A 25,441-nucleotide genomic window follows, 5' to 3' on the forward strand; every position below is an offset into this window, starting at 1 on the left:
TTATTACTGTACATTCCTTAGCATTTTCTCAACTAAGAGTGAAGTTCTCTGTGCTCTTTTGGACTTCTTCTATCCCCTTTTTGCCCAGAAACCTAGTTGCCTGCTGGGAGAAGTTTGTGACCTCAGTCACTTTATAAAGACAGGGACCCTAATCCTATAATTAATTTTGTGTGACACAAAAATGCATGCTGTTCTTATGATCAGAAATGAGATGAAACCATGATATGCTGAACAATTTGCTGTTATGTTTCTTTACCACAACTGAGAAATTATTGTTGAAATTATTGTTGAAATTACAATCTAGAACATTAAATGCAATAGGTGGGTTGGAATTGCTGCTTTCTTCTCCTTCATCTCTTAATTTTTCACCTTTATTATCAATTACACTTTGCGGCAGTGCCTTTTCTCCCTGTTTTGCAACAGAATTTTCATGTTTTGTATGGAAATAACATGTAACCAGGCAATTTCTATCAGCAAGCAGTTAACTCAGGATGCATTTTTGTAAAATTGGTGTTGCTTAAAGGTATCTTAACATGCAGTGCAGTGTTTTCCCTCTCAAAGCTGTGTGTACAGTGGTACACATCTCTGACAATCCAAAGATTGTTCTATGTCTGTTGCCTTCTGCCAACCAACAAAAGCAGGAAATGAGAAACTGTGCTACTGAAATCTCTTTTCCTGCAGTAGGTGTTTCACCATTAGAGTGATTATCACAGCTTGTGAGCTGTCAGTGCCTTCCCGCCCCCTCTTACCAAACATTCACAATTACATGCTGTGGTTGAATGTAGTTTCATAGTGTAAAGTGGTGTCAGGTATAGGGTAATTTTTGGATAAGTAATGGAGGGGTGAAATGTTTCAGGAGAATAGGAATAATGAAGAGTTTATTTTGATGTTAAAATTCACCAGAGATGGTAAACAATAGACGCTGCCCATTTTGAAAGATGTGTTAAAATGTTGCTCTGTCTACAGAGCCTCTGTTGTGCATCCTATAGGAATAGAAGTTCTGCAGTGGTATACATTTATATGCATTTGCTGTGATACAGAACATTTTTATGACATAGCAAACAAATACTGGGTATCTGTTGGACAGTGTTGCCATGTTGGGAAACTTAAAGAAAAAAACATCGACAGGATTTCTAGCTTCGTTTATAGTGACCGTTATTTTCGTCTACATTGCTTAAATGTTCGGTATAACTTCAATTCATGAGCAGCTTTGTCGTTGAAATAACAGATCAGTGAATCCTTTGACCTTCTATATGAAATGAAAGTTCTTTTAATACAAATGAGATCCTTTGAATAAACAAAGGTGAAGTAAAATGCATGGTTAGGAGAATGACTGTGCAGGGCCACAGTCCTAAATGTGCTTTGCTTAATTTGATCTGAGTGAGACCACTCAGTTGGAGATAATGGGTTTGCAGTGGGGCTGTGTGTCAAGAATGAAGGCACAATGCATATGTTCACTGGCGAGGGCTTATATTTGCATTTTAAATATATGAGGAATCAAATTAAATGGAGCTAAACATCACAGGGTCACAGAATGGTTGAGGTGGGAAGGCAGCTCTTGAGATCAACTAGTCCAGCTGCCTGCTCAAGCAGGGCCACCTAGAGCAGGTTGCATAGGACTGTGTCCAGTAATGTTTTGAACATCTGCAAGGATGGAGACTCCACAGTCTCTCTGGGCAACCAGTTCCAGGATTTGACCGCTCTCAAAGTAAAAAAGTGTTGGGTCTTTTTGGTGTTCAGATACCTGAAGGTATTGGGATGGCTAAAGTCTCTCATGAAGATCATGGCCTGTTGAACATGAAGCTTCTTCCAGTTGTGTGAAGAAGGCCTCATCTACAACTTCTTCCTGATCAGGAGATTTATAGCAAATGTACATATAAGAACATCCATGTTGGTCTGCCTGCTAATCTTGACCCAAAAGCTCTCAACTGTCTCCTGACCTGTCTCAAGGCAGGGGCCCATGCATTCCAGCTGCTCTCTCACATAAAGGGCAACACCCCCTCTTCACCTTCCCAGCTATCCTTCCTAAAGAGCCTGTATCCCTCCATCACAGCACTCCAGTCATGTGAGCTGTCCCACCATTTCTGCATGATCCCAATGAGATTGTAACCCTGTAACTGCACACAGACTTCAAACACTTCCCTGTGCTGCATGCCTTAGAGTAGAGGCCTCTGAGGGCATCCAAGTGTGCCAGTTCTGCAGCACAGGCTTGAGAGCTTTCCCCACAAGGCTGTTCTGCAGGCACTTCCTTCTTTACATGCCTACGCTCAAAGAGATTACACTTCAGCTCAGTTGTTTGGTGAATTGCTATGTTCTTTCTCTTCCCATCATCCCAGGCTCTTCGCTTGCCTACCCTATCCCAAACCTCCTTGTTCCCTCCTCCATCCTTTCTAGTTTAAAGCTCTCCTTATGAGGTTGGCCAGCCTATTGGCAAAGATACTTTTCCCTCATGTAGTCAGGTGCATTCTGTGTCTTTATAGTTACTAGCTTTATAGTTACTTTTTTTGTCAGGCAAAAAGTCTCGTCAGAGAACCTGTGTGCATCTTTCCTGAAGGTTGTGGAACTTAACTCTGTTACAGTTATCCGTAGGTGTCCCAGGGTGATTCATCCAAGCCAAGAGTCCGACTGCTTCAGCAATCATTGACGTCACAGCAGCGTGCTACCCACTCATCAAGACATTGGTCAGACAGCTTGACTTCTGGTGATGAATAAGTTCATGAGTGTGGCATTTTGGGGCAAGCTGGAGGTTCCAGACAGGAGTACGTTGTGACATAGCACAAATGGACCCATTTTGATCCCTTTCACTTCCACTTCCAGCTTAATGTACTCAACTGTCACAATTCACATTTGAAACAAACTTCAGGGATTACCTTATGACCAGTTTTGACATCATCAGAAAAAATGACTGGTGTGACTATAGTGTGACTGTTTCTTATTAATTAAAGAATTCAGGAAGTTTTGCTAGTCTTATGCTAAGGCACAAAAGCTGCATTCAGAGTCCTGTGAGATAAAATCTTCAGATAAAGTACACTACAGGGTAAGCAATCATTTTGTATTTATCTCACAAGGGTGCTGTGAAGATTAATGTGGTTTCCCCCCTCTCTTCAGAGGGTTTGAAGATGAAAAACATTATATATGTGCCAAACTGAGACCTGTGCGCTTTGCTCTTTTTTGTAGGTGCATGTGTTTGACTCCCATAGTGAAAGGCAGCAGAGATAGAAAATAGTGGACTTGTTTGCCCTGGCAACGCATCAGAGAGCAATGTTCCCATGGATTTCAAAATGTGCCTGTGTGAGCGCGTAGCCAGTGGAGAGGTTTTGACTTCTGCACACTGAAATTTGCTGTTTCATCGATAGGAGCAGGTGACAGCATGCAAAAGCTAGAACTTCTTAGCCACACTAGGAGTCATGCTTTGTGAAGTGACACAGTTGTTTCCTCAACATGTAGGTTTTGCAGTAAGCATGAGGCTAGGAGTGATGTAATGCTGATTCTGATAGAGGTGACAGTCCCTCTTTTAAATTTGGAGCACTGTTCAGACCTGATGTGTACCACATCTTCTCTGGTTGCCTTGTCAAATCTTGATGGAATAGAGACACACTTTTCCACACTCCTGCACCTGAATACTCTTGATAAATATTCTGTTAATTAGTCACAACACTCAAAATGTTTAAGGGATTTTTATTCTTTTTGTGCGTTATCTCAAAGCTTAAGTTGTCCTTAAGATTTCAAAGCAGCTAAAATATTGTTTTCATTGCCTGATAAACAAGGCAATGAAACAATCTTTTCTTCTATCCTAGTATAGTAGTCTTTTTATAAGTACAAATTAATCATTTCTCTTTGACTACATTCGTCTGCTGTCAACAAAAACTTGATGCCTATATGGAGTATGGGGCTACTGAAGTACCTTATTGAACCTTCATAGTGAAGGAATTTCTGCCAAGTAACTTCTCATGATACTGGTAGTTCATACTGAAACCCTCGGTTGCTGGTTATGATGTATGTTCACAAGTTGTTTGGCAAAAACCAGCCTCTTAAAGGAGTCTGTAGTTGATGCTAACCTTATTTTGACTGTCAGCCTTTGGCAAATGCTCTAGGTCTGGCTGGGTGGTGTTTGGTCCTGTACAGCACTATGCTAACCTAATACACAAAAGACTGGTTGAAAAGGAGGGGAAAAGTATTAATTTTATATGTCTACTGTTCAGATGGCTTTGTGGTTCTATTAATCAGCTCTAGAAAAATTCTGATTGCTTGAAGGTATGTGAGCACGAGCGAGTCTTACTTGTTCTGAAGAGCCTTGTCAAGTTTTGACTGGTGTGCTTCTGTGTTGGGATTCTTGCCTGGTTCTCAGAGCAGCATACACTCAGAGGAGGAGAGGATTTTCTTCTTGTTTTATGTCAAGTGACTGCTTGGCAAGGCTTTGATTTTTGCTGTTATTTCTTCTGTGGGGAAATATGACCCATATTAAGTGCATTTTGTTTAGTATGCCCAGGACCTATAATTTCAGAAATCTTCTCCACGTTTTTTAAACTTAAAGAGAAAAACACAATAATTTTTGCTTTTTATCATAAGGATGCTAGTGCTAGGGGAGGTCCTCAGTTCTTCTACCTGGGAGTGAACAATGGTAGTTGGTAAGCAAAGCAGGTTTTTCTGTATTAATTCAGCCATTGCAATCATGTGAATGCATTGGAGGAGAAACTGCAATTAAATTTGCTATCAGTCACACCCATCAAGTGTGCTTAATGTTTCATCAAACTTTTTTTTGTGTCAGCCCTATAATTCAGTGTTCTTTGGTTGAAGGTGTGGCTGAAAAAAACCATAAAAGACTGTAAACTGCAGTATAGAAATGCTTGGTTGTATTTAAAAATATTTTTAAACCGTAAATGTATGTTGGAAGTTTCTCCCTCTTCCCCCTTGCCAAATTACTTTTTCAGGCAGTATCTAAAGGCAGAAAGTCCTTTTTTAAAAAAAAAAAATTCTTTTTTTTTAAGTGTCGGATAAGATTTATGTGCAAGAGAATTGAGAGCTATATTAAAGACTGTGTTACTATCCATCATTTTTAAAGTGGTGTGAAGAAAAATAACACTGTGTGTATGTGTGGCTAGATTTGCAAAATTGTTAAAGGAGCCAAATTCAAGTGTAGTGCATAATGCCAGGGATGACTATTCAGAGTTACTTCCCGCCCTCCTCGTTCTTGGTCATCGGTCAGTAGTGAGCAAAGATCTGTCGCTGTCTGACAGGTATTCACTGGCTTATGTTAATAAATATTTATAAGTATTTTTGTCAGTAGTTTCAGATGCTTGTCTATGGCTAAAAGTAAGGGTCTCTTCCAACTTCTATCCCAAAAATGTTGTTGCAAATTTTAACAAAATCTAAGAGGAAAAGAGTGAGGTCTGTGATTCCATCCCATCAAATCTTTCACTCTCTGGTCTGTTCTGATTTATGGTGCTTTTTTTCCTCTATGTAATAAAGGTACGCACATCCCACTTGGCACTCTCACATCAATCTTTTTCACCTTTCATCGTGCCTTCTGGTGGGATTGTTGTCAATAGCTGCACTTGCTTTTTGTCAGAGGAAAAAAGTATGTGGGGACAGTTTCTTATGACTATGAGGGTTTGGGCTGTCCTCAAATCATACATGCATGCTTCCCTGTGACAGATGGGCATAAAACAAATAGCTTGTCGTTCTGCAGAGGCTCAAGAATACGCACCAGAAACTGAATGTCACCAGAGGTGGACAGAGCTCCGGAAAGATTGTCTTGTATTGGGCAGTCAGAGGCTTGAATGAAGCACTCTCTGTTATTTAGTATTACAAATAGTTGCATTGAGAGAGGGTAGGAGAAATGAAGAGTTTGCACTGCTGTGTGTTGTTGCTGAGGCAAGACAAGATGAGGCAGCAGAAAGGTATAGACCTCTGCGTCTTTCCCTCCTGTTACCCATGGCTCAGAAATCTTTCCTCATCAGTACTTTGGAGTTAATTTTGAATAGTGTGAGTGAAGGAAGTAAAGACTCTGGCAGTTACAGAAGCCTTTTTAAGGCTTCACCTAGAATCAAAAGAAACTGTCGAAGAAATTGAGTCTAGAGAAGCTGAATTTGGCTAATTTTCAGAGTTGTTCTGTGTTGCACAGGTAAATGATATGAGCTTTATTGTCTGCTGAAGTAACTTGTCTTGAATTTCTAAGTGAATTCTCTGTTCTGTGAATATTGAAAAGAAGTTGCCAGGTGGGAAAATGAATCTCCTTTCTCCCTGCATAGATTTGTCCCCTTTCCTCAAAAACTACATGCTTACAGGTTCACAAAGCCAGTCCTCCATTGTTAGTTTTATCATCTTTCAACCATATGGTATGTTTTCTTATATATGCCAAAGAAATGGTACCAAGTCCAGGTGTCGTTCAACATATCCTCTTGGCTAGCTCTCTTTAAGCCCGGTAGAGCACTTTGGACAATCAAATGTTTCTCCTTCTATCCACGTTTAACCGAGAGCTTTAATGAGGTCTTGCCAAAAACCTTTAAAACTGGGAACAATCTAAATTATATGTTGTATGGAACCTCTAAGCCAGGGAAATGAATAATTGCTGGAGACTACTTCTGTGACATAGCTTGGTTGTTTTAGTTTAACAGAAGTATAATAGAAGCTTTGCATTAAGGAGCAAGTCTATACTTAGCTCGTTGTAATGCTCTTAGCATGCTTAAATGAGACTGGTTTATTTTGGTGTCTAAAATTCTTCATTTAAAGTTTCTTCCAAAATCCCTGCCTCAAGTATAAAGGTTTTTTGTCATGTTAAGTCATTTATATGACTGACAAATAAAATTCAGCATAGAATTGCAATCTCAGAGAAATGATTTTAAAGGAAATAAATCTGAGGAGGAAGATTTAGTATAGGCATGGTAATGCCTTTCCTGCAGTTACTGGGAGCTGGGTTTTGACTACAGACTGCTAGAATCCTGGTGGTGTGGCTGTAAACACTGATTAGTGAGATTGAGTTCTTCCCAGGGGCTGAAATTACATGTGCTATTGCAGCGTTAGGAGTTGTTCATCGTAAAAAGGGACTTTATAAATAGAAGTGTTTCAGAGAGGTTTGTGCAAATCATGTTCCTTTTAACTAACTCTGTCTGGTGGTTGGATGGCCTTTATTGAAAGTCAGCTTTCTTAAAAAAAAAAAAAAATTGCATCTGAGCAGTAGCCATAGATACTTCAGTTTAAATACAATTTCCTACAAACATGGGTTCTTTGTTTTCTTTCTTCTAAACAGCCATTAAGTACCTCTCAAAACCATTGATTCAATGTGTTCTGAAGCTCCTTGATTCATTCAATATGTGAATGACTATTACACATTTGTTTAATGCATAGAAAAAAAAATCGTTCTACCAAAGAATACTTGAGGAACCTTTTGCATTGCTTGAATGGTTGCTGTCTTGAAAACAAAGACAGCTTAATTTTGGCCCTACAATTGGCTATTTATGTTTTTTACTATCACACTTTTTTACCAAATCATTTATTTGCAGTCCTTAGGTTTATCAGTAGTTTAAAAAAATGCTTTAATCTCTTCCAAAACTGTGGGAAATGTACTTTACTTTCTGAGAACTCTGAAAACCTATGATCTTAGAGCACCAGAAGTACAGAAGCTGTAATAGTGAATCAAGCTTGTTGTTCATCAAGTAGGATATATCAGTTTCTCATGTTATTTTTCCTGTTTAAAAGTTTGAAGCTATTGCTGTTTTAGACCCATTGGAGTTTGGAGCCAGCTTCTTCATACAGTAGTGTACAAAAGTTCCAATTAATTGTAGTTTACTAGTCAAATCATGCAAATAGTCAGATGCATGCGTAGCTATATTCATGTTAATAGGTCTCTTAAATATGAAACTGAATGTGTGGAAATAGCAGTTGTTCGTAAACAAGGGGAAAGCTTGCAGGAATGGCTATCAGATGCATTGTTGGTTTGATAGTGTTTGAGTTTTAAAGATAAAACTCACAAAAATCTCCTGTGAGACGTCAAGTGGTAGTGAGAATGACTGGGTAAAAGAGCAGGACTGAAAAAGAGAGAGATCAAAATAGAGAAATGGGGGAGTTGAAAGAGAATCACAGCAAGTAGGGAAACTAAAACTGAACCTGAAATACCAAGAGAGAAGTAGAAACAGTCAGTTGATGCATTGGCCTCAAACCCAGGGAGTACATGTAAAGGTAGCTTAGAAATACTGGCTCATGGGGCTTTACCAAGTCATGCTTAGAAGATCTGAAAATGCTTTTTTCATTTCTCTTTATACTCTTCTGCTTTATGGCAATGGATGACACACCTAGCTGTCCACAGGCAATGTCTTGAAAGACTGCACATCAACCACTATGCTTGTAACTGTCTTAGAAGAGATGTCATTGGTAGGCTTTTCCTGTGCTGGGTCAATGTTTGTGCATTCATGAGATATTTTTAGGGTAAAAATATAATAAATTTATCTGTAGTATTTTCTTATTTTCAGATACTGTAGATAGGAAAGGAAGAGATTGCATTAATTTTTTCATTATTGACCAAGCTGATGGAATTTAATTGTAAAATTGCAGAATAGACTGCTTGCCCTGCTAACTTAGTAGATTAATATGAATGGTAATATTTCACCTGGATTATTTGGAGGTGGTGGGAGTGTTTGTTTTTAATCTCTAGCTTTCACCTCTGTTTTTCTAGAAGTCTGCATACTAACTAACAGCACAAGTCAGGTCACGTTTGAAGTTTTGTGCAATGCAATATCCATGGTGCTGCTCTGTATAGGGGCGGGGACTCTGGCTGGCATCCTCTTTACTGGCTAGGAATCCACTCAAAACACTACTAGGGAATATAATTATATAATAATTATTTCTCAGCTGTGCTTTTTGTCTAATTATATGCAAGTTTAAAACTATTATTTTGGCAACTTTGTACAAATATTGTCAAAGTACTCTGCATTTTGCTCTTCCCACCAGCCAAGGTACCAGAACTACCATGGATGTTTTCATTTTGTCTTGTTTGGGGTTTGTGTGCTGTTCTGGGAGTATACACACATGCTGTATATATTTACTACTATTAAAGATAAAGGAACCCCAGTGACATTTTTTTTATCTCTCTAATGAAGCATGAAGTCTGGGTACCAACAACAATAAAAATAAAGATTGTTGACAGATAAGGAGTAAGTCTAGGGTTTCTTTTCAATCAACACTTACACTTCTCTCCATAGGCACTAACTTTGGACTGATATTTACTCCTTTTCTAGGCAAATCTTGCTCAACTACTGAGTGAGGCTCAAGATCAAAATAAGCATCTTGGAGAAGAGATTAGAGAGCTTCAACAGAGACTGGGAGAAGTACAAGGGGACAATAAGGTATTATAAACTTTTGTTATCAGTAAATGCCATGGAACATGTAAACTGGGCTGGAATTTTGCATTTACTTCTTAGGAAAACAAATAAAACAATGGATTACAGAACTTCTAGAATACTTTGATTACAATAAATGCTCAAACAGTAGAACAAAAGAAGCTTGTACAAGATACCAGTAAGTGCAGCTTATTATATAATTTTCTATGTTGCTTTTGGTCTGTTGTCTTTAATAATGCATTTTGCAGCTAGCCTTGCTTTAACAATCTCAGACCTTCCCTCCCTTCCCTCCTTTTCCTCTTACAAATAAGTACGGATAAGCATGTCTTCTTCATCATGTGATAATTTTCTTTTTTTTTTTTCAATGAAAAAGCAAAATTTTAGTAGATGATAAAACCAAGGAGGTATAATTTTTCTCTTCCAAAATATGGAGCAGTTGATCACAAATATATATATAGTGAACTTTGTATTATCCCTCATCCTATTACCCTTACATAACCAATTTATTTTATTGCTAAATTTAGCAAGTTATATGGAACATTGCTCAAAATCTGCCATTTGGTATTAATCAAACTCCTGTTGTCTCTGTTAATTGAAATATTTAAACTCAAGCCAAATGTGTGTAACATTCACAGCTGGAGCTGTATGCAAAAGTACATTCAGAGATCAAACTAGTGAGAGGTTGAATTTGAGAGTCGAGGTGGTTAACGAAGTAAAAAATGAAACAAATAATGAATTATAACTTCTCTCCCTCAACTACAGTTTTAAAGTTACAGGATTTAAAAATGTGAATAAAAATTATGTGGCTTCTAATTATTCAGGTTTTTATCTTTCTTTTTATTTTTATCTTTCTTTTATCTTTTTATTTTTATCTTTCCATTTAAATTAATTTTATTTTATTTATTCTATTTTAAACCTAAGTTTGTTGTGATAATGCAGTTTTATTCGTTCATTTTTTATCACAAAGGACTTCCTTGAAGGTATGCAGGGAGCTGGGAGAGGGTCAAGTGAGACCTGAATTTGTAGTATGCATACCATTCAGTGTAACTTGCTCGGGTCTTCAAAGACCAGCTTTCCCAGTGTTTCTTTTCATTTGCATGATATTGTTTGAACTATATTACAGTATAGAAGACAGTTCCTTGCAGTTTTCCAGTACCGATGTTATGCCATACAGCCTTTTCCCAGCCAGTCCTGAACAGATTGCAAGGGTTCATAAATGCAACGGAACACAAAAGTAGTAAAACTACAACATATTTAAATATCAAGGTTATGTACTTATTCTAATTCCTTATACCAGTATGAACTTGGTAACACAGAGCCGCCTACTTTGTGCTTGAACTGGCTTTGTTTGGATTTGCCTAGCGGGTTAACTTGATATTAGCTGGTCATCTTTGTGACATCTGTATTCTCAGCATGAATTTAAATTCGTGATCCTAATAATGAATGAAAAAATACAAAAGGAGTTGTTCTGCCCACCGTGCCCCTCTCCAAAAGGTGCAAAATAGTGCATCACTAAATAAAGAGGGAGAAGAAAGAACTATCAGACAGGGATTAATTTAGACTAGGATTATCGTTTTTTGAACACATTCTTCACTTTCCTAGTAAATGAGAAATAGAGCTTATTTTAGAGTCAGGTTGCTGGTTTTTTGAAGTGCCTAAAAAAGCATCGCCATCTCTCTGAGGGATTTAACACTCTCCTCCTGTGTCAGATTTTGCTCCCTCCTAGTTTTGGTGATAAAATTCCAGGCTTGTTCCCTAAGCCATTCTGTTCTGCTCGTCAGTTCTCCTGTGCTGGCAGCTGGGTTACTTCAGGCACTGGAGTCCAGATAATGTATGGTATATACAAAAACAAAGAACTATAATAATTTGCTTGTTCTTACATTTTTCCCCTGCATTATTCTCTCTGCCTTTTCCAAAGTGAGGGAGGGCATCCTGCCCAGCTGGTCTACGTCAACCTTACTTCTGGCAAGAGATGAACAAACAGCTGCTTTTGCAGCAAGTGAAGCTGCTTATGGATGAACAATTCTGCCTGTGTCTGAGCAGGGGTGACTCATGCAGGCTTTGTCACTGAGTGGCAAGAGCTTTGTAGGACTAAAAAAGAAAAAAACTCTTTAAATATCACACATTAGCTCTATTGATAAAGAATTGTTTTGATAGCTTGACTTGTTTTTCGCTGCTTTAATGTTTGCTACTGGTAGGATACAGTCACTTGGATTAGCAAGAAGACCTTAAACTGGTGACATTTTTACTTGTTGAAATCATGTTAAGTACATCATCAGTTGGGCAATAACAAATTACTTGCATTTGGTTTAACTGGGCTAATTTTTTCCTTTAATTTCAGCTAGAATTCTGTTTGCGCAAATAATAAAACTTCTTCAGGCAGTTTCTGGAAGGATTTGTTGCTGCAGTTTGAGAAATACAGCAATAGTTAGACTGCAGCAGCCCGGCAACAGATATCTAAGACTATTTATTTTTATGATTGATCACAATCTCTTATCAGCTCTGACACATGAAAACTGTTCTGTGTTTATGATAGTTATTTGTAAATCTTTCTCCATCCTAATGTTTTGGCACCAATGCTTGGAGAACAATTACTGAAACTTAGGAGAGGATAGTTGGGAAGTCTAGTTCTGTTTTGTAAAAGGATGAAAATGGAAAGAGTAAGAGAAACTGGAGGCTTCTGGAAAACTAGATGACTCAGTTGTATTCACTTGAATTCCTACCCACACAAAGAAGTGGTTTTGTAAGCTGTTGAGGACAGTGCTAAGCAAGAGGAGGATGCATAGAAAACAATGGCTGTGCTATTACTGACAGTTCATTATTGTAAGGCAGACAATCATTCACGCAGCAACAATGTGAAATGTTGAATGTGGTGCATATGTTTCGGCAGAACAGGGATTTAAGGTAGCAAAGTTGCATAGTTCTGCCAACTATGTCCACTTTTTGGGATTTTGTAGGCAACGTGATGAAGACAATTGCTGTCGGTAACAGTGGCTAAACATGATGGTTTCTGACTTCTGTGAAGAATTTACTGGTTGTGCTTGTTTCCTTTCTCCTTCTGCATATTTTATTGATAATCAGGAACGTACAACTTCGGTGCAGGCATTGTCTGTGGACTCCTAGCCTGCGCAGCAGCTATTGCAGTGAAGCCTGACTGGGGCATTGTGGGGCTGCTACAGAGTTGCTACTTTATAAATAATTATTTTAGCTGGCACTGATTAAGAAAAAGCTGTAATATTAAAATAATAAAGACTAGTGGCTTGCAGCACTGGATTGTTTTGATTAACAATCTGTGGGATCTTGACAAAAGGGAGCTATCTCTGGTAAGGTGCCATTAATTTAAATCCACTCTGCTGTGGATGTTGTTCACAGAATCCTAGAGGGGTAGTGTTAACCTCTTCTGTAGCTGTGAAATGAAGTTGAGCGGTCCTTCCCTCAGTGATTTCTGAATGACAGAAATAAAAATACAGCAGCCAGAGGGCAGGTGTATAAAGTTTATAACAAAGCACTAATATATGAAATAAACCCTTAACCCTCTGGCATAACACTTAGTGTCTCTTTGGGTCACAGCATTTTCAGGGAGGAATTTTATAGCAGGTGGTGCTGCCTCATGAGACATTCGCAATGCAGAATTAAAGGACTTGGCCTGTTCTGCCCTGTCAGCTCTCTGATTGGCCAGCTGTCTGGAAGAAGCACACTGTCATTTTATGGATTGGTATTTTACTTTATTTTTTGTATGTTTATAATGCTGCTTTTACTGGCTGAATTTGAATTACTGAAGCATTCTTTTTGTAAGACTCCATACATATTTTTTTCACCTCAAAATTAGTAGTAAATAGAGAGTTCTCCTTTTATTGCAGACTGTTTGACCTTGCACTTAATAATTGCTTGCAGTTATAACTGCATCTTATGCCTCATCCCCTCCCGGGCTGGAGGAGAGTTGGTCATAGTACATGAGTCACAGCTCTGATCCGGTTCCCAGCCTGGTGCCGAGCGTTATGCAGAAGTTTTGCTCTGCTGCGGGCATTGGAGGCATTGGTAAAGTGTGATTCCCCTTCCCGTTTCCAGTTTTTCTGAACAAGATTGAGTCCTCAAAATGTTATTACATTTGTTTCATACTAGCCTTTCTCACTAGCGTGAAATTCTAGAAATTAAATTAATCTAACTGAATTAAATCACGTTACCATACCTTTTGTTCATCAGCCTTTTAGCATTTTAAAAAAAACAGTCCCATAGCTATGAAGCCATTCCAGGATTTGCTAGTTGCCTTTCTGACTTACTTGTTTTGATAAAGAAATTAATAAGAATTATATCTCCTAGGATCCATTCAGCCTTACTAACTGTGCAGTGGTTTGTACTTTCCCTGTGGGGTTAGGGAAATGTAGTTTGCCAAAACCAGTTACTTTTGGGGCACAGCTTCCCCTGAACAAGTGAACTGCTTATCAGAACAAGTTGTACTAGCTTCAGTGACTTGCACTGAACTGAAGCTGAAATAAGTGGGGAGGATGATTTTGGTACTCTGTCTTGCATCAGCAGGATTTTAATTGGCACATTGCAGCTATGGTGACTGGCATCCCATAAATACCAAAGATAGATTTTAATGTACAATCTTCTACTTCAGAAGATTGATATTTTTTTTTTCCTCCCTAACTCTGCAATATAATGATGTACATTAATTCCTTGGTGCAGTCAAATATACGGAGAAAGTTAGGCTGGTTATTGTGGTGGGTTTCTCTAGTCTCTGTGGAGCTCCTACAAATGAGGCCCTGGGGAGGCAACACTTTGCCTAGTTGTATTCAGTATAAACAACTGTAAATGCTGAATGCCTTATAGACTGTTTTAATACTCCATTATTCTTGAAAGGTAGTTGCTTTTTGCTTTGGATATTGAATATAACTGTATTAATTCAAGTCAGACTGTTTTTACCAGTCACAAAGCTCATGAGTTCATTGACTGTTTGAGTATTTTGGCCAAGTCTTTTTGTTGGTGGTCCACTTTTTTTTTTTGGTTTTAACAGGAGTTAACTTTTGTGAGTAGATGAAAAAAATAATGCACAAGCAAATGTATTAGCAGCTGTTAATGCAAATTCTGCACTGATGTAATGCATAGGGATTTTAAGTGGTATCAGTAAAATGAAGCTGGGCAAGCCACTTCGTGTCTCTTTATTCTTAAGTAGGAAGAGTTCTTCGATGCAGAGGATTTTAAGATTTATGTATGAAAATGGCTTTCTGAGAATTCTCTTGTTTTAGTCTGACCAGAATTTGTTCCTGTCACTCCTAAAAAACATTTACCTCGTGTCTGTGTGTACTTGGTCTTTCATCATTTGTATGCTCTGGTGACTCTTGTTGCAAGGTCCAATTCAGCTCCTGTTGATGCTTTGAGTATTCAACTGGAATTTTTCACCGAGAACAGGATTGAGACCTCAGCTCAGAAAATTCCTTCTCATTTAAATAATACCAGCAGTTTGGCCTGAAAGAGATGAAATCTATGACAACTTTACTCTTTCTAATGCAGATGTACTCTGATGTTACAGCCGGTGTTCCCTTGCTTACTGAATCTGTTTTTGTAATTGCAGCTTCTTCGAATGACAATAGCAAAGCAACGACTTGGAGATGATGAAGTTGGGGCTCGCCACTTTGCAGCACATGAACGGGAGGACCTTGTTCAACAATTGGAGAAGGCTCGAGAACAAGTAATAACTAAATGGGCATATACTGACATGTTTTACAGAGCTAGTGCAGTAGCAAGTAAATGACTGCTTCTGTTGTATTTGGAGGGCTGGTAGCTGATTAACCTTGTTAATAGTGGTGAAGGTGTTGGGATTTTTAGTGTAATAGTTCTTACTGAGCACTAACTTAAATATGCATATGTGGTTAGAGTGAGTTTCCTAATCTCAGGAATTCCTCCTCTAGATTATTGATTCTCCTCTTTTTATAATGTGCAGCCACAACTTGTGACAACTGAATATTGTCAATGAATGTCAATGAAAGAGACTCCTTAGTGAAAGCTGTTACAAGTATTTAACACAATAGGTGGTGGCTGATACAGCTCCTAAAGATATTCACTGAATCAAATTTTCTGTAGAAGTGTTGTTAGTCTCCTCTTCCTCCAGCCTCTTAGCTATTTTTTCCCCTCTCTTGAAAAGTTCTTATATCAGACCTCTTTTCCCTACCTCAAGTCTGTATTCATACTATGTACCATACAGCCTCCAATTCATCAGACTCTCCCTAATACCTATACATAGCTTTCTGGACAATTTGGGGGATTTGTGTTCTCTGTTGTTTTTCCCACACTTGTTCCTACCAGTGTCAGTTCCGCCCTGAATGAGCCATTCTGTGATCCAGGAGGAGGTGTGTATTTCTTGTTTTTCAGTCTTCACTCAAGTGCAGCACTACTTTAGCTTACCAGAAGGACTGTTGACTGCAGTTGTTTTCTTCCAATGTGATTCTCTCTGGTATCTCTGTTCCCAAGCTCATGCACTCTCTGTTCATCGCCTGGCCTGTTTTCACATGGTCTTCAGTTGTACTTCTTGGTTTATCAGTGTTTTCTGAGGAGCCAGTGGAGACTTCTCAACTCATTGCAGCCTTTTCTCACACTCTCCATTTCCTCTCCTTGGAAGTTTGAAGCTCTTCGTCCTTGAGTGTCTTTCATACTGGACTTCTCCACCCTTTTGCTTAATAGCAAAGCTTACCCTGTCACCTCCATGCTGGCTTATTTTGACCTTTTCTAAGTTGTTGTTCTTCCTATTCTGTGGAACTTCATTGCAGAAAGTCCCAACATTAGTGTAAATTCCCCCTTACAGACTTTTTCTTCATCCTCCAAATTTGCCAAATTCTTATTCAGCTGAGTTAATTCCTGGAGTCCTAGAAATTATGTGCTAAAACCAGTTTACCGTGTTTGTAGGAGAATTATAGTATAGATTAATGTTTCTTTTGCTGTTACATTTTAGTTGTTTTCTAGAAATTTTGTAAAATAAGTCTAACTGCTAAAGTTACTTAACTTCAAATTAATGAAATAATAGCAAAATAGAGTAAAAGTATGAGGGGTTATGAGCTTTGGAAAGACTTTTGACTGTCCAAAATCAGTCCTGTTCAGACATGCAGTGCTTGTTGCTATTTTCAGTTTGGGCACTATGTAATTTTTTGTTTAAACTTCAAAATAGTCACAGAGCTCTCCTTTCTTCTCAGATTGAGACTCTGAGATATGATCTTCAGGCTGCACTGGATGAGTTACAGGATGTGAAAGAGGAACGTTCTTTTTACCAAGATAAATCTGACAGACTAAACCAAGAACTTAATCATGTCTTAGGAGGGCATGAAAACCGTATCATCGACATAGATGCTCTATGTATGGAGAACAGGTGAGTGCATTGCAAACCTTACTGTTTTCCTGGGAAGCAGTGTGTTGCTTTAACAGGAGCATCAGGAAGTCAGTCACAACAAAACTTTAAAGAAAATATAGCCAAGAATAAAAGTTAAGAGATTTGGTAATTTGTTTTGTCTGTTTTGTTTGTACTGTAGCTAACCATCAAATAGTATTGAGAAAGTTAGGCTGCAGGAAATAACCAATGTTTTATTTGGCTACAGAGATGTCAGTGATATTCCCAAATAGAGCTAAACAAGGAAAAGCAAGAGAAGTGTAGACCTTTTTATTCTCATCACTGTATGGCTTCAAAAGCAAGAGTATTAAAAATTGGTCTTCAGAAACTCATAGTGAGCTGTAATGGACTAATCTTGGATTGTAAGCAGGGACTTTGAGTACACTGAGTTAATAGTTCCGGACATAATTCTCACCACAGGGGAGGGTTGTCAACATGAAGTGATTTGCCAACAAAAGTTGCTGGTGAAATCACCCGTGTAGATATTCTTGCCACTTCCTGGGAAAAGAATGTGTTTTATGATCTCTGCTAAGGACGACAGAGAGGAGTCACTGACAGAGCCATTGCAGGTACCTCCCTTACTGTCAACAATTACCTTAAAGTGAAATAGTTCTTGTAAGACATTTTCCATTTACAGAGGCTTATGTTTCAGGTAATACCAAAGGCATTACTTCCGGCATCTCTGGGGTTTTTTTTTTTTCTGTTTTGCATGGCCTACAGAGTTCTGTATCAATTTAAGCTCCCTGCTCCCCTGACAGTGATACGATTTTTTTTCTCTAAAATAGTTACATTGTCACAAACCCTAGTACAGCTGCAGTTGCACTACATGAAAGAGGATATTTTATAAACCCTTTATACATGAAAAAGATATTTTCCTATGTGGAAATAGCCATCTAATCCAAGTGCATAAAGTCTATTAGGAAGAACTGTACTGTTTCAGTTAACTGTGTACCATTTTTCAACTACACTGTTAAATTTTCTACTTTGTGATTGCTAATTAGAAGTGCCATGTAAGTGATGGATATTGCACTGCAAAAGTTCTGCATAGTTGAGTCTTGTGTTGACATATATACAAATCTTCATGTGTCCATCTTGCAAACCTTCAAGTACAGAGGACATGAGTAAATGCTTCCTGACTATTTCCTCTAGACATAAATATATCCTTTTAGCCTCCCTCCCCAAAAACCTGAGGACTGATATAAAATCGTTGTGCAGCATGCTTGACAAATCTAACAGAAGGGCAACCTCTTCTTCTGATGCAATTTGTTTCCCTACTTAAAGTTTTATGAGGTCAAGAGCAGTAAGATTTTGTTATTTTATCCCTCACAGAACTGCAGAGGGAAAAGAACTCTCAGTAGTTCAAAGAGAGGACATGCCAAATAGTAAAGAGGAGCTTGAGGCAGTACTTGAAGGTAACATGAGGTAAAGGATTACATTTCTTTTTCAGGTATCTTCAAGAGAGATTAAAACAACTTCAAGAGGAAGTCAACCTTCTTAAGTCTAATATTACTAAATATAAGGTAAGATCCTCTCAGTGTATCATCTAAACTGTCCTTCGTGTTTCATGGAGGTTATTGTTCATTCTCATGTTCATATGCATTTAACAAACAAAATTGTGTGTTCAAATTAAAATCTACCATTAACTTTCTGACAATATTAGTATGTATACATACTACATGCTCAGTCTTCCTTGTAGGTTTCTTAGCTGATGTAGTACCCATTAAGAGTGTTTTGAAAAATGAATTAAATACCTTTTATTTTATTTTTTTTAAGTTCTTTGGGGGTACCCTCCTTCTGTTGCAGGGGTGATCAGCCTTCCAGCAGGTCACGCAGTGTCTGGTGAATGACTGCAACTGTGTTGCCTGTCACAAGCAGGTCTTGTCTCCCTGTTCTCTAATGACTGCACTATTTCTTCCTATGTCTTAATGATTGCTGTCTTCATTGTTCTTCCATTCCTGCATTAAGATACATGCTGTTTTGCCTGAAACCTTCAGGACTGAATCCCAAGGGCAAAATATTCTTGCTCTTCCCTGAAGTCAAGTACTTTGTGTTCTTCCGCAAGTGATTTTGGGGTGTGGGAGGGGAAGTCTGCTTGTCAAGGCATGAGAAGGGTTGTCTTAGGACTGTCAGTAGGACTTCTTAACCATTTAAGTCACTACGAAGCAGTCACAGCGCTAATTGATGTTTCTGCATGAGCAAAGCTCTTCAGAATACCATGTTTATTTCAGTGTCTGTTCACACTTATGACTTGGGTCTCTCAGAGTGTGAGTTTATTGGTGAGAACTGAGCATCGTGGTTGTCTGGTGGGTTTCACAGAACTGTTTTGGAAGAGATGGACTTCTGTAGCAGGATCATTCTGCTGCTAATTCCTGAAAGTCAGTATTTGCTACTAAAAGGGCTTCTAGCAACTCTGATAAAGGAGGTTGAGCTTTCCCTTTGAAGCCTATCCAAAGAAATGCTGGGAAAAGTCTGATTTTGTTCTCCACTGATATTCTCTGCAGGATACTGCAGTATCTTCACTGGGACTCAGCAGATTATTAAAAAATAGACAAGTCTAGAAAATGCATTGGGGGAGTGGGTGGGAGACACTACAACAAAGTGATTGCAATGAGACAGAATGAGCCTTCATAACATTGCAAAGACTGTTTTGGTTGGAGAATAATACTCCAGGGGAGTCACATTCCCATAGGTTACTATAGATGTAAGCTCCAGGCCCTGCAGAGTGGTTCTGATACCAAAATCCAAAGTTCCAGATTCATTACTCCTAGAGAAAGGATTTGTTGGCTACTGTTTTTCTAAATAAGTTATTTGTTGTTTCCTTAGAATGCACTAGAGAGACGAAAAAATTCAAAGACTCATAGCAGATCCAGTAGCAGTGCTCTGACTGGAGTCCTGTCTGCAAAGCAAGGTATTACATAAATGCGGCATGGTGTTGCATATCTCATTGAATTTCTTCCATCTTACCTCTTAATTTCAGTAACCGTTTCCTCACCAACCAAACCAAAATCTTTCTTCTCTTTCCTGTTTGTTATTAGGTGCTTATTTTTGTCCTTTTCTTAGTTGACTTGACAATATAAAATTTGTCTCTTGAGTACTGCTTCTCCTCTTGTTACTCTTTTGCCATTCGTTCTCTCCCCGGTCAGTTTTATCAAATATTTTTTTTAATCTCTAAACCCCTCTGCAACTTTGACCCTGACAAATCACTTCTTTGTTCATCTCTTTGCTCTGCTAACAATGGTGATCCCAATTCATATTCCAATGAGAAACAGACTGGGTGGTAGAGGAGGGGCCCTAAGTTGGGTTTTCTGGTACTGTTCTTGGAAGCTTTTACATTCAGGTGTTTTGCAAGATATCCTTTTGTCCCATGTTTCTTCATGGATAGCAAAATGGAGTAATGCCTTTTCCCCCCTTCAAAGAAAACATTAAGATTATGAAAGAAAGGGGAACAGAAAACTCTTTGAGCCAAACAGTATACCTGGCACCCTACTGTTTAGGTGTTGGTGTATTCATACACACACAGGAGATCAGTGGTATTTGTCATGGCAGGTTGAAACTTGCTTTTCTGTTTTTGACTTCTCTTCTGTCCTCTTCTCCATGTACTTGCATACATGTATGTATATATAAAGAGGCAGAGCCAGATTCTAGTTACAGAAGTTAATGATACTGCTGAACTTCCTGACGTGGTTGAGAGGTACAGGCTCTGAGCTGCAGAGGAAGAGTTCATGGGTGACTGTATTTTCACATCAGTCTTAAATATCCTGAAGGATATAATAATTCTAAAAAGTAATGTAAAAGCTTCCTTGTGGGCTTATGTTTTAATGTAAGTGGGAGACAAATGACTGATTTTTACCAATCTGTAGGCCTGTAGAAGAATGAGTTTGTTTCTTTCTGAACAAAAACAATTTTCCAAAAGCAGAATTAAGTTATCATAAGATCTATCTGCCTATACTTGTTCTGGCAATTGCTGTGGAATAACTATCAGCTTAAAAACTCACCATCTTTATGCCAGCTAGAGATTATATTTTTGGTCTTTTGGCTTTGTTAATTGAAGGAAAAAATATTCATTCTTTAATGCTAAGTAAATGTTTGTGTCACATGTCTGTGCATGAGAAGCGGAAACTCATTTGTATTTTTAACATTATAGTCCAGGAATTGTTGTCAGAGGATCATGGATGTAGCCTACCAGCCACACCACAGTCCATTTCAGATCTCAAATCACTGGCCACTGCATTGCTGGAAACTATCCATGAAAAAAACATGGTCATACAACACCAAAGGCAAACCAACAAGTAGGTAGCATGACTTCTAAGTAAAATAGAACTTACCAAGCTATGGAAAAGTCATAATTTTGGGGGAGTTCCAGGGAAATGAAGATCCGTTTTCACAGAAAATTCATTGTCATTGTTAACTGGTGGGTTCTTTAGTTTTTAATATCAGGTATGTGTTTAGAGAAAAATTACATTTTCAAAGTAAAGTCTGGGATTGACAGAGACCTGCCTGCCTCTGCTAGGCAAGGATTGGTTCACTGCTTGGGTTTAAGACAAACCATAATAACACAGGGGGACTTCTAGCAGGTTGTAGGGAGGGCTAAAGAAAAGCTGCTGAGAGGAAGGACACCCTTGAACTGGAGGAGATGATATTTGATAACTGGTTGTTAATGTAAGAATTTGCTGATGAACACTGGTGGGAATAGTAAATGTTGCACCTAGGAAAGGATCTGAAAAGATTTATTGTAACATTTGTCACAGGCTAGCAGCCTACATGTTATAAAAATGATAGCTGTTGCTCCTCTAGTTACTTTATCAAAAGTTGTAGGAGATAAACACAGTTGGATTGCTACTATGTGATTTTTTAAAAAATCTGCACTGAACTTTAAAGGAGAATTTGTTTACTCTTAGCTGTTCTACTCATCAGTGGAATTCTTTGTGTCTTGCACAGCTCCTATCATGGCAGAATATAATCATTTTTGACACGTTTTCTGACATTCTGATATTATTGTCCTTATACAGTGTATGAAAATCAGAACTAGGAAGTGTTCCTTGAATCTGTGCTCAGGTTTATTCTCTCTCTTTTTTTTTTTTTTTTTTTTTTTTTAAACACTGAGTCACTACTGGTAATCAGAGGTTATTCAGGCTTCTCAAAAGCACATCAGGACCAGATGCCAGAAACAGGCAGACATCTTTCATGAAAGGAAGGAGTAGTACTGAAGTAAACTGTATTGCAGTAGAATAGATGATTCATTTTGAAAATTGATAACTCTGATACTAGGCAGACTCCATTGCATAATTCTTAGTGATGTGGCAACAGAAGTGGAGGAGCAGTTTATAGCCACTCTTAATACTCTTGAGAAAGCAAATACCTAATCAGCTAAAGGGAGACTAAAGTGGTGAAAATGTGGCCCATATCTAACTGATGGCAGCTCAGTCAATTCATGTCTGTAAGAATGTCGTGTAATGCAAGAGGAGTTCCTGCACTGAGCAATGCTAATGAAGGGCTAACTCCTGCTTACTCGCTTCTTACTGCTACTGTAACATCAGAAGGAAAACATCCACAGAACAGCTTTTGTTATTCCAGGTATAAACAATCTTTGCCTTTTACATCCTGATACTCTACAATTACCTGGTGTTCTAGTTTGCATACTCTTTCTGGTAACTATAGCAAACTTCTTTCTTAATTTTGTGTATGTCTTTGATCATGTGCAGTCTCTTGCATCTCTCAAATGTATCATTGCAACGATGGCTTTACTTTCTGATACCACTGTCTCTGCTTTCAGCTATTGAGTATGGGGTTTCTTGAGATAAGCCTTCACGAGGAGATATGATTCTTTTATCTGCGTGCCCAACTGTTCTACTGGTCATACAGGCACAGGAGTAGAGATTGGATGTGTGCTCAAAGTAGTATGCTATGCCCAATAGAAGATCAGGTCTTAGAAGGAGGTGACAGTCCACATCTCTCCCAGGTCAGGAGTGTGCTCAGAGCTGTAGTGTTGTATTCAGTTTTGGATGCTTCAGGGGAAGAAAAAGAAAGATAAATCCTGAGCAAGTTGGGTGAAGAGCCTCAGCAACACTCCTATGTGGTGTGCTCATTCTTTTTGTCACTTTTGGCTTTAGTTGGATTAAAGAAGCTTTTAAGGAGCTAGGAGGAGTGGGAACTACTTCAAGTAGAAACACCTAAGACACAAAAGTGTTAAAGTGAAAAAGGGAAATGCAGGTAGGACATTGGGGGAAAAATCCTATATTTGAGATACATTAGCTGGTTATTGGGGGTTGTGTTTATTTGCCATGTAAAAAGTTACAAGTGAAGACTGATGACTTCTGAAAATGGGGAAGAAACTGCCCACCTGTTGGAGAAGGTTAGAAGTGAGAGTGAGGTCAGTGCACAAGTAAAATGGACAGGTCCATAAACTGGTGCTAAGTAGAAGATGCATTCTTTGTTGAAGACATTTCTCCATTCAAAGTGGGAAGTTGAGAAGGATATGGGACTATAGAGAATTGTAATGACAAAAGGTTTTACGTAAATCAGAAGGTAGAAGTCTTCTCCTTCACCCCTCTGTCCTGTTTGCCTGGCTATCCCTGCACAGCTGAGCATGTTTGAAGGACACAGTTCCTCTTTGAGATTGTTGTCTGAAGAAAGTGAGATTTATTGCATAAAGAATGTGAGATTTTGCGCTGGTTTCATTCAGGAAGTAAGTTCTGGTTTTGACATTTGATAGTTAATTGACATTTAGTGATTCTATTATCAATAAATGAGACTTTTCAGACCGTATGAACTTATTTTCCTCCAAACAGTTAACCTACTCTAAAGTCAAAACCTCTTTTGTTGCTTGAAGATTGAGATATGGCTATATAAGTTTACAATAGCAGAATGGTAGATTTGCTTTCTGATTAACTGAAGCAATAACAAGACAGTGGATTTTTTCTACGTGGATTAGAATTTGGACGTGCTGTTGAAGTTGGCTTTCTGCTGTTATAGTGTTGTTAAAAACATCCGTTGCCACTTGCTCTTGGAACAGGCACACTATTATTATTGCTGCTTTTCTAAATCTGTGGCATGATAAAAAGAGCTGTGGGAGTATGTGCCTAGGAACAAGTAGGCTAAATCCAGCCCTTTTTTTTTTTTTTTAAGCGCCATTTTTAAGAGAAAAAAAAAAAAGTTGTTTGGGAAGAAAACAGGTCCTTTTCCCCAGGTGATTGGTAGCTACTACTGCTAAGTTTAAGTAACGTCCTATGTTTTCACTCACAAGCACATTAGCTTAATTTGAAAAGGCAGTTGTAAATGAATTCTGTATGCAGTAATGTGTTGCAAGATTAAATAGTTACATAAATATAAAAATAAACAGTTCTAACCCTGCCTAGCAAATGGATAAAAATATTCTTTTTCTTCTGCCAGCAATAAACCATTTATTAGATGTTCTTTCTAGTGCAATTTGTTCCTGAAATTGCCAGCACCCATGCAAGCCAGATCAATGTAGAAGCTGCTCTGCTGCTTAGACATGTTGCACTAATTTTAACATTTCTAACTTGGGCAAGCTCAGTCATGACCAAAATTATAAAAAGGATTGTGTCAGTCTGAGTAAATGTTTCCATGTGACGTATAGAACTAGATATGTGACCGTGACAAACCCTATTTACAGCCATTTGGGTGATTGTATCTGTATGAGGGTATATGTCTTCTGTAGCAAGATCTACATGGAAAGTGAGGTGAATGGAGCTTGGGTGCTGTAAATCAGCACAGCTCCCTTCAGATTATGGTCATGTATGTTGGGAAGCATGGGAGAGCCAGAAGGGAGCTTCTAAATTCAGGTGGAAGTATTGCTGCTGTTACATGAACAACAGATTTCTGTAAAACCTTATCCTGGAGGGAGGTTTAGACTAACTCCCTTGTTGCATTAGACGCATGACCAGAGGACGGTGGAAATAACTGTCGGCACCTTTGTCCATGACATGATCCTTCTGTTTTTGTCGAAGGATCTGGTCCGCTATGGCTAGAGATGAAAAATTAGATTAGGAAATTTTGATGGTACCAACCCGTGCAGCCCCTTTAAAAATACCTACTGTTCCAGGCCACAACAGCTCAGTGTTCCCACAGCACATATGGAGGTGGCAAATTATCTGGAGGTCACAGGGGAAAGGAAGGAATGGGATAAACCACGCTGCGTTCAGGATTGCTTACACGTTTATTTTTCAAAAAATGTTTTTATAAGAACTTGCAGCTTTATGTAGGGTTCATTTCTCCCATGCCTGTCTTCAGACAATGTGGTTTGAAGCAAACTAGAATCATGCTCATCACTTTACGATTTTTGCTCTCTTCCTCAATGAAAGGAGCAGGGTTAAGTATTGTCCTCTCTTTTTTGCCAACCATTTTTCAGAGCTGCAGAATGATCCTTCTATGTGAGAACTTGCAACAACGGTTAAAAAATAGCTCGGCACCTCTTCTGAGGATCCAGTAGGAATTATCAGGATATATTTGCTCCAAAGCCTTTAGAAATAGTGTGGTACCATTGATAAATGAATTATAAAATTTAAGAGAAGCAAGAGAAAAGTGACTTTGCTGCTGTTGTCTGAATAGCAAGAGCAGTAGCAATAACTGAACTTGATGCTGAGGGTTGAGTTTCCCTCTGCGATACAGCTAGCCGACAGGGAGGGCAGTATTTTTCCCCCCTTTTCTGCTCTGGAACTACTGGTGAACTACTGATGAAAATAATAAGGCTTTTTTTTCCTTTCCTGGC

General features: G+C 38.5%; 1 protein-coding gene across 7 annotated transcripts in view; it reads left to right on the forward strand.

The window, feature by feature from the left end:
* The window catches only part of CCDC149 (coiled-coil domain containing 149), a 54,148-nt gene that overhangs the window by 12,357 nt on the left and 16,350 nt on the right, over window positions 1-25,441 (forward strand). For all 7 annotated transcript variants that reach the window (XM_075752394.1, XM_075752389.1, XM_075752388.1 and 4 more), the window contains 6 exons: window positions 9,234-9,341; window positions 14,911-15,027; window positions 16,523-16,695; window positions 18,161-18,233; window positions 19,537-19,621; window positions 20,858-21,002. In XM_075752394.1, coding sequence (XP_075608509.1) covers window positions 9,234-9,341; window positions 14,911-15,027; window positions 16,523-16,695; window positions 18,161-18,233; window positions 19,537-19,621; window positions 20,858-21,002 — 701 coding nt within the window. The remainder of the gene's footprint in view (window positions 1-9,233; window positions 9,342-14,910; window positions 15,028-16,522; window positions 16,696-18,160; window positions 18,234-19,536; window positions 19,622-20,857; window positions 21,003-25,441) is intronic.

The sequence above is a fragment of the Balearica regulorum genome, chromosome 4 (genome assembly GCF_011004875.1).
Source record: "Balearica regulorum gibbericeps isolate bBalReg1 chromosome 4, bBalReg1.pri, whole genome shotgun sequence".
Taxonomy (NCBI): Eukaryota; Metazoa; Chordata; class Aves; order Gruiformes; family Gruidae; genus Balearica; species Balearica regulorum.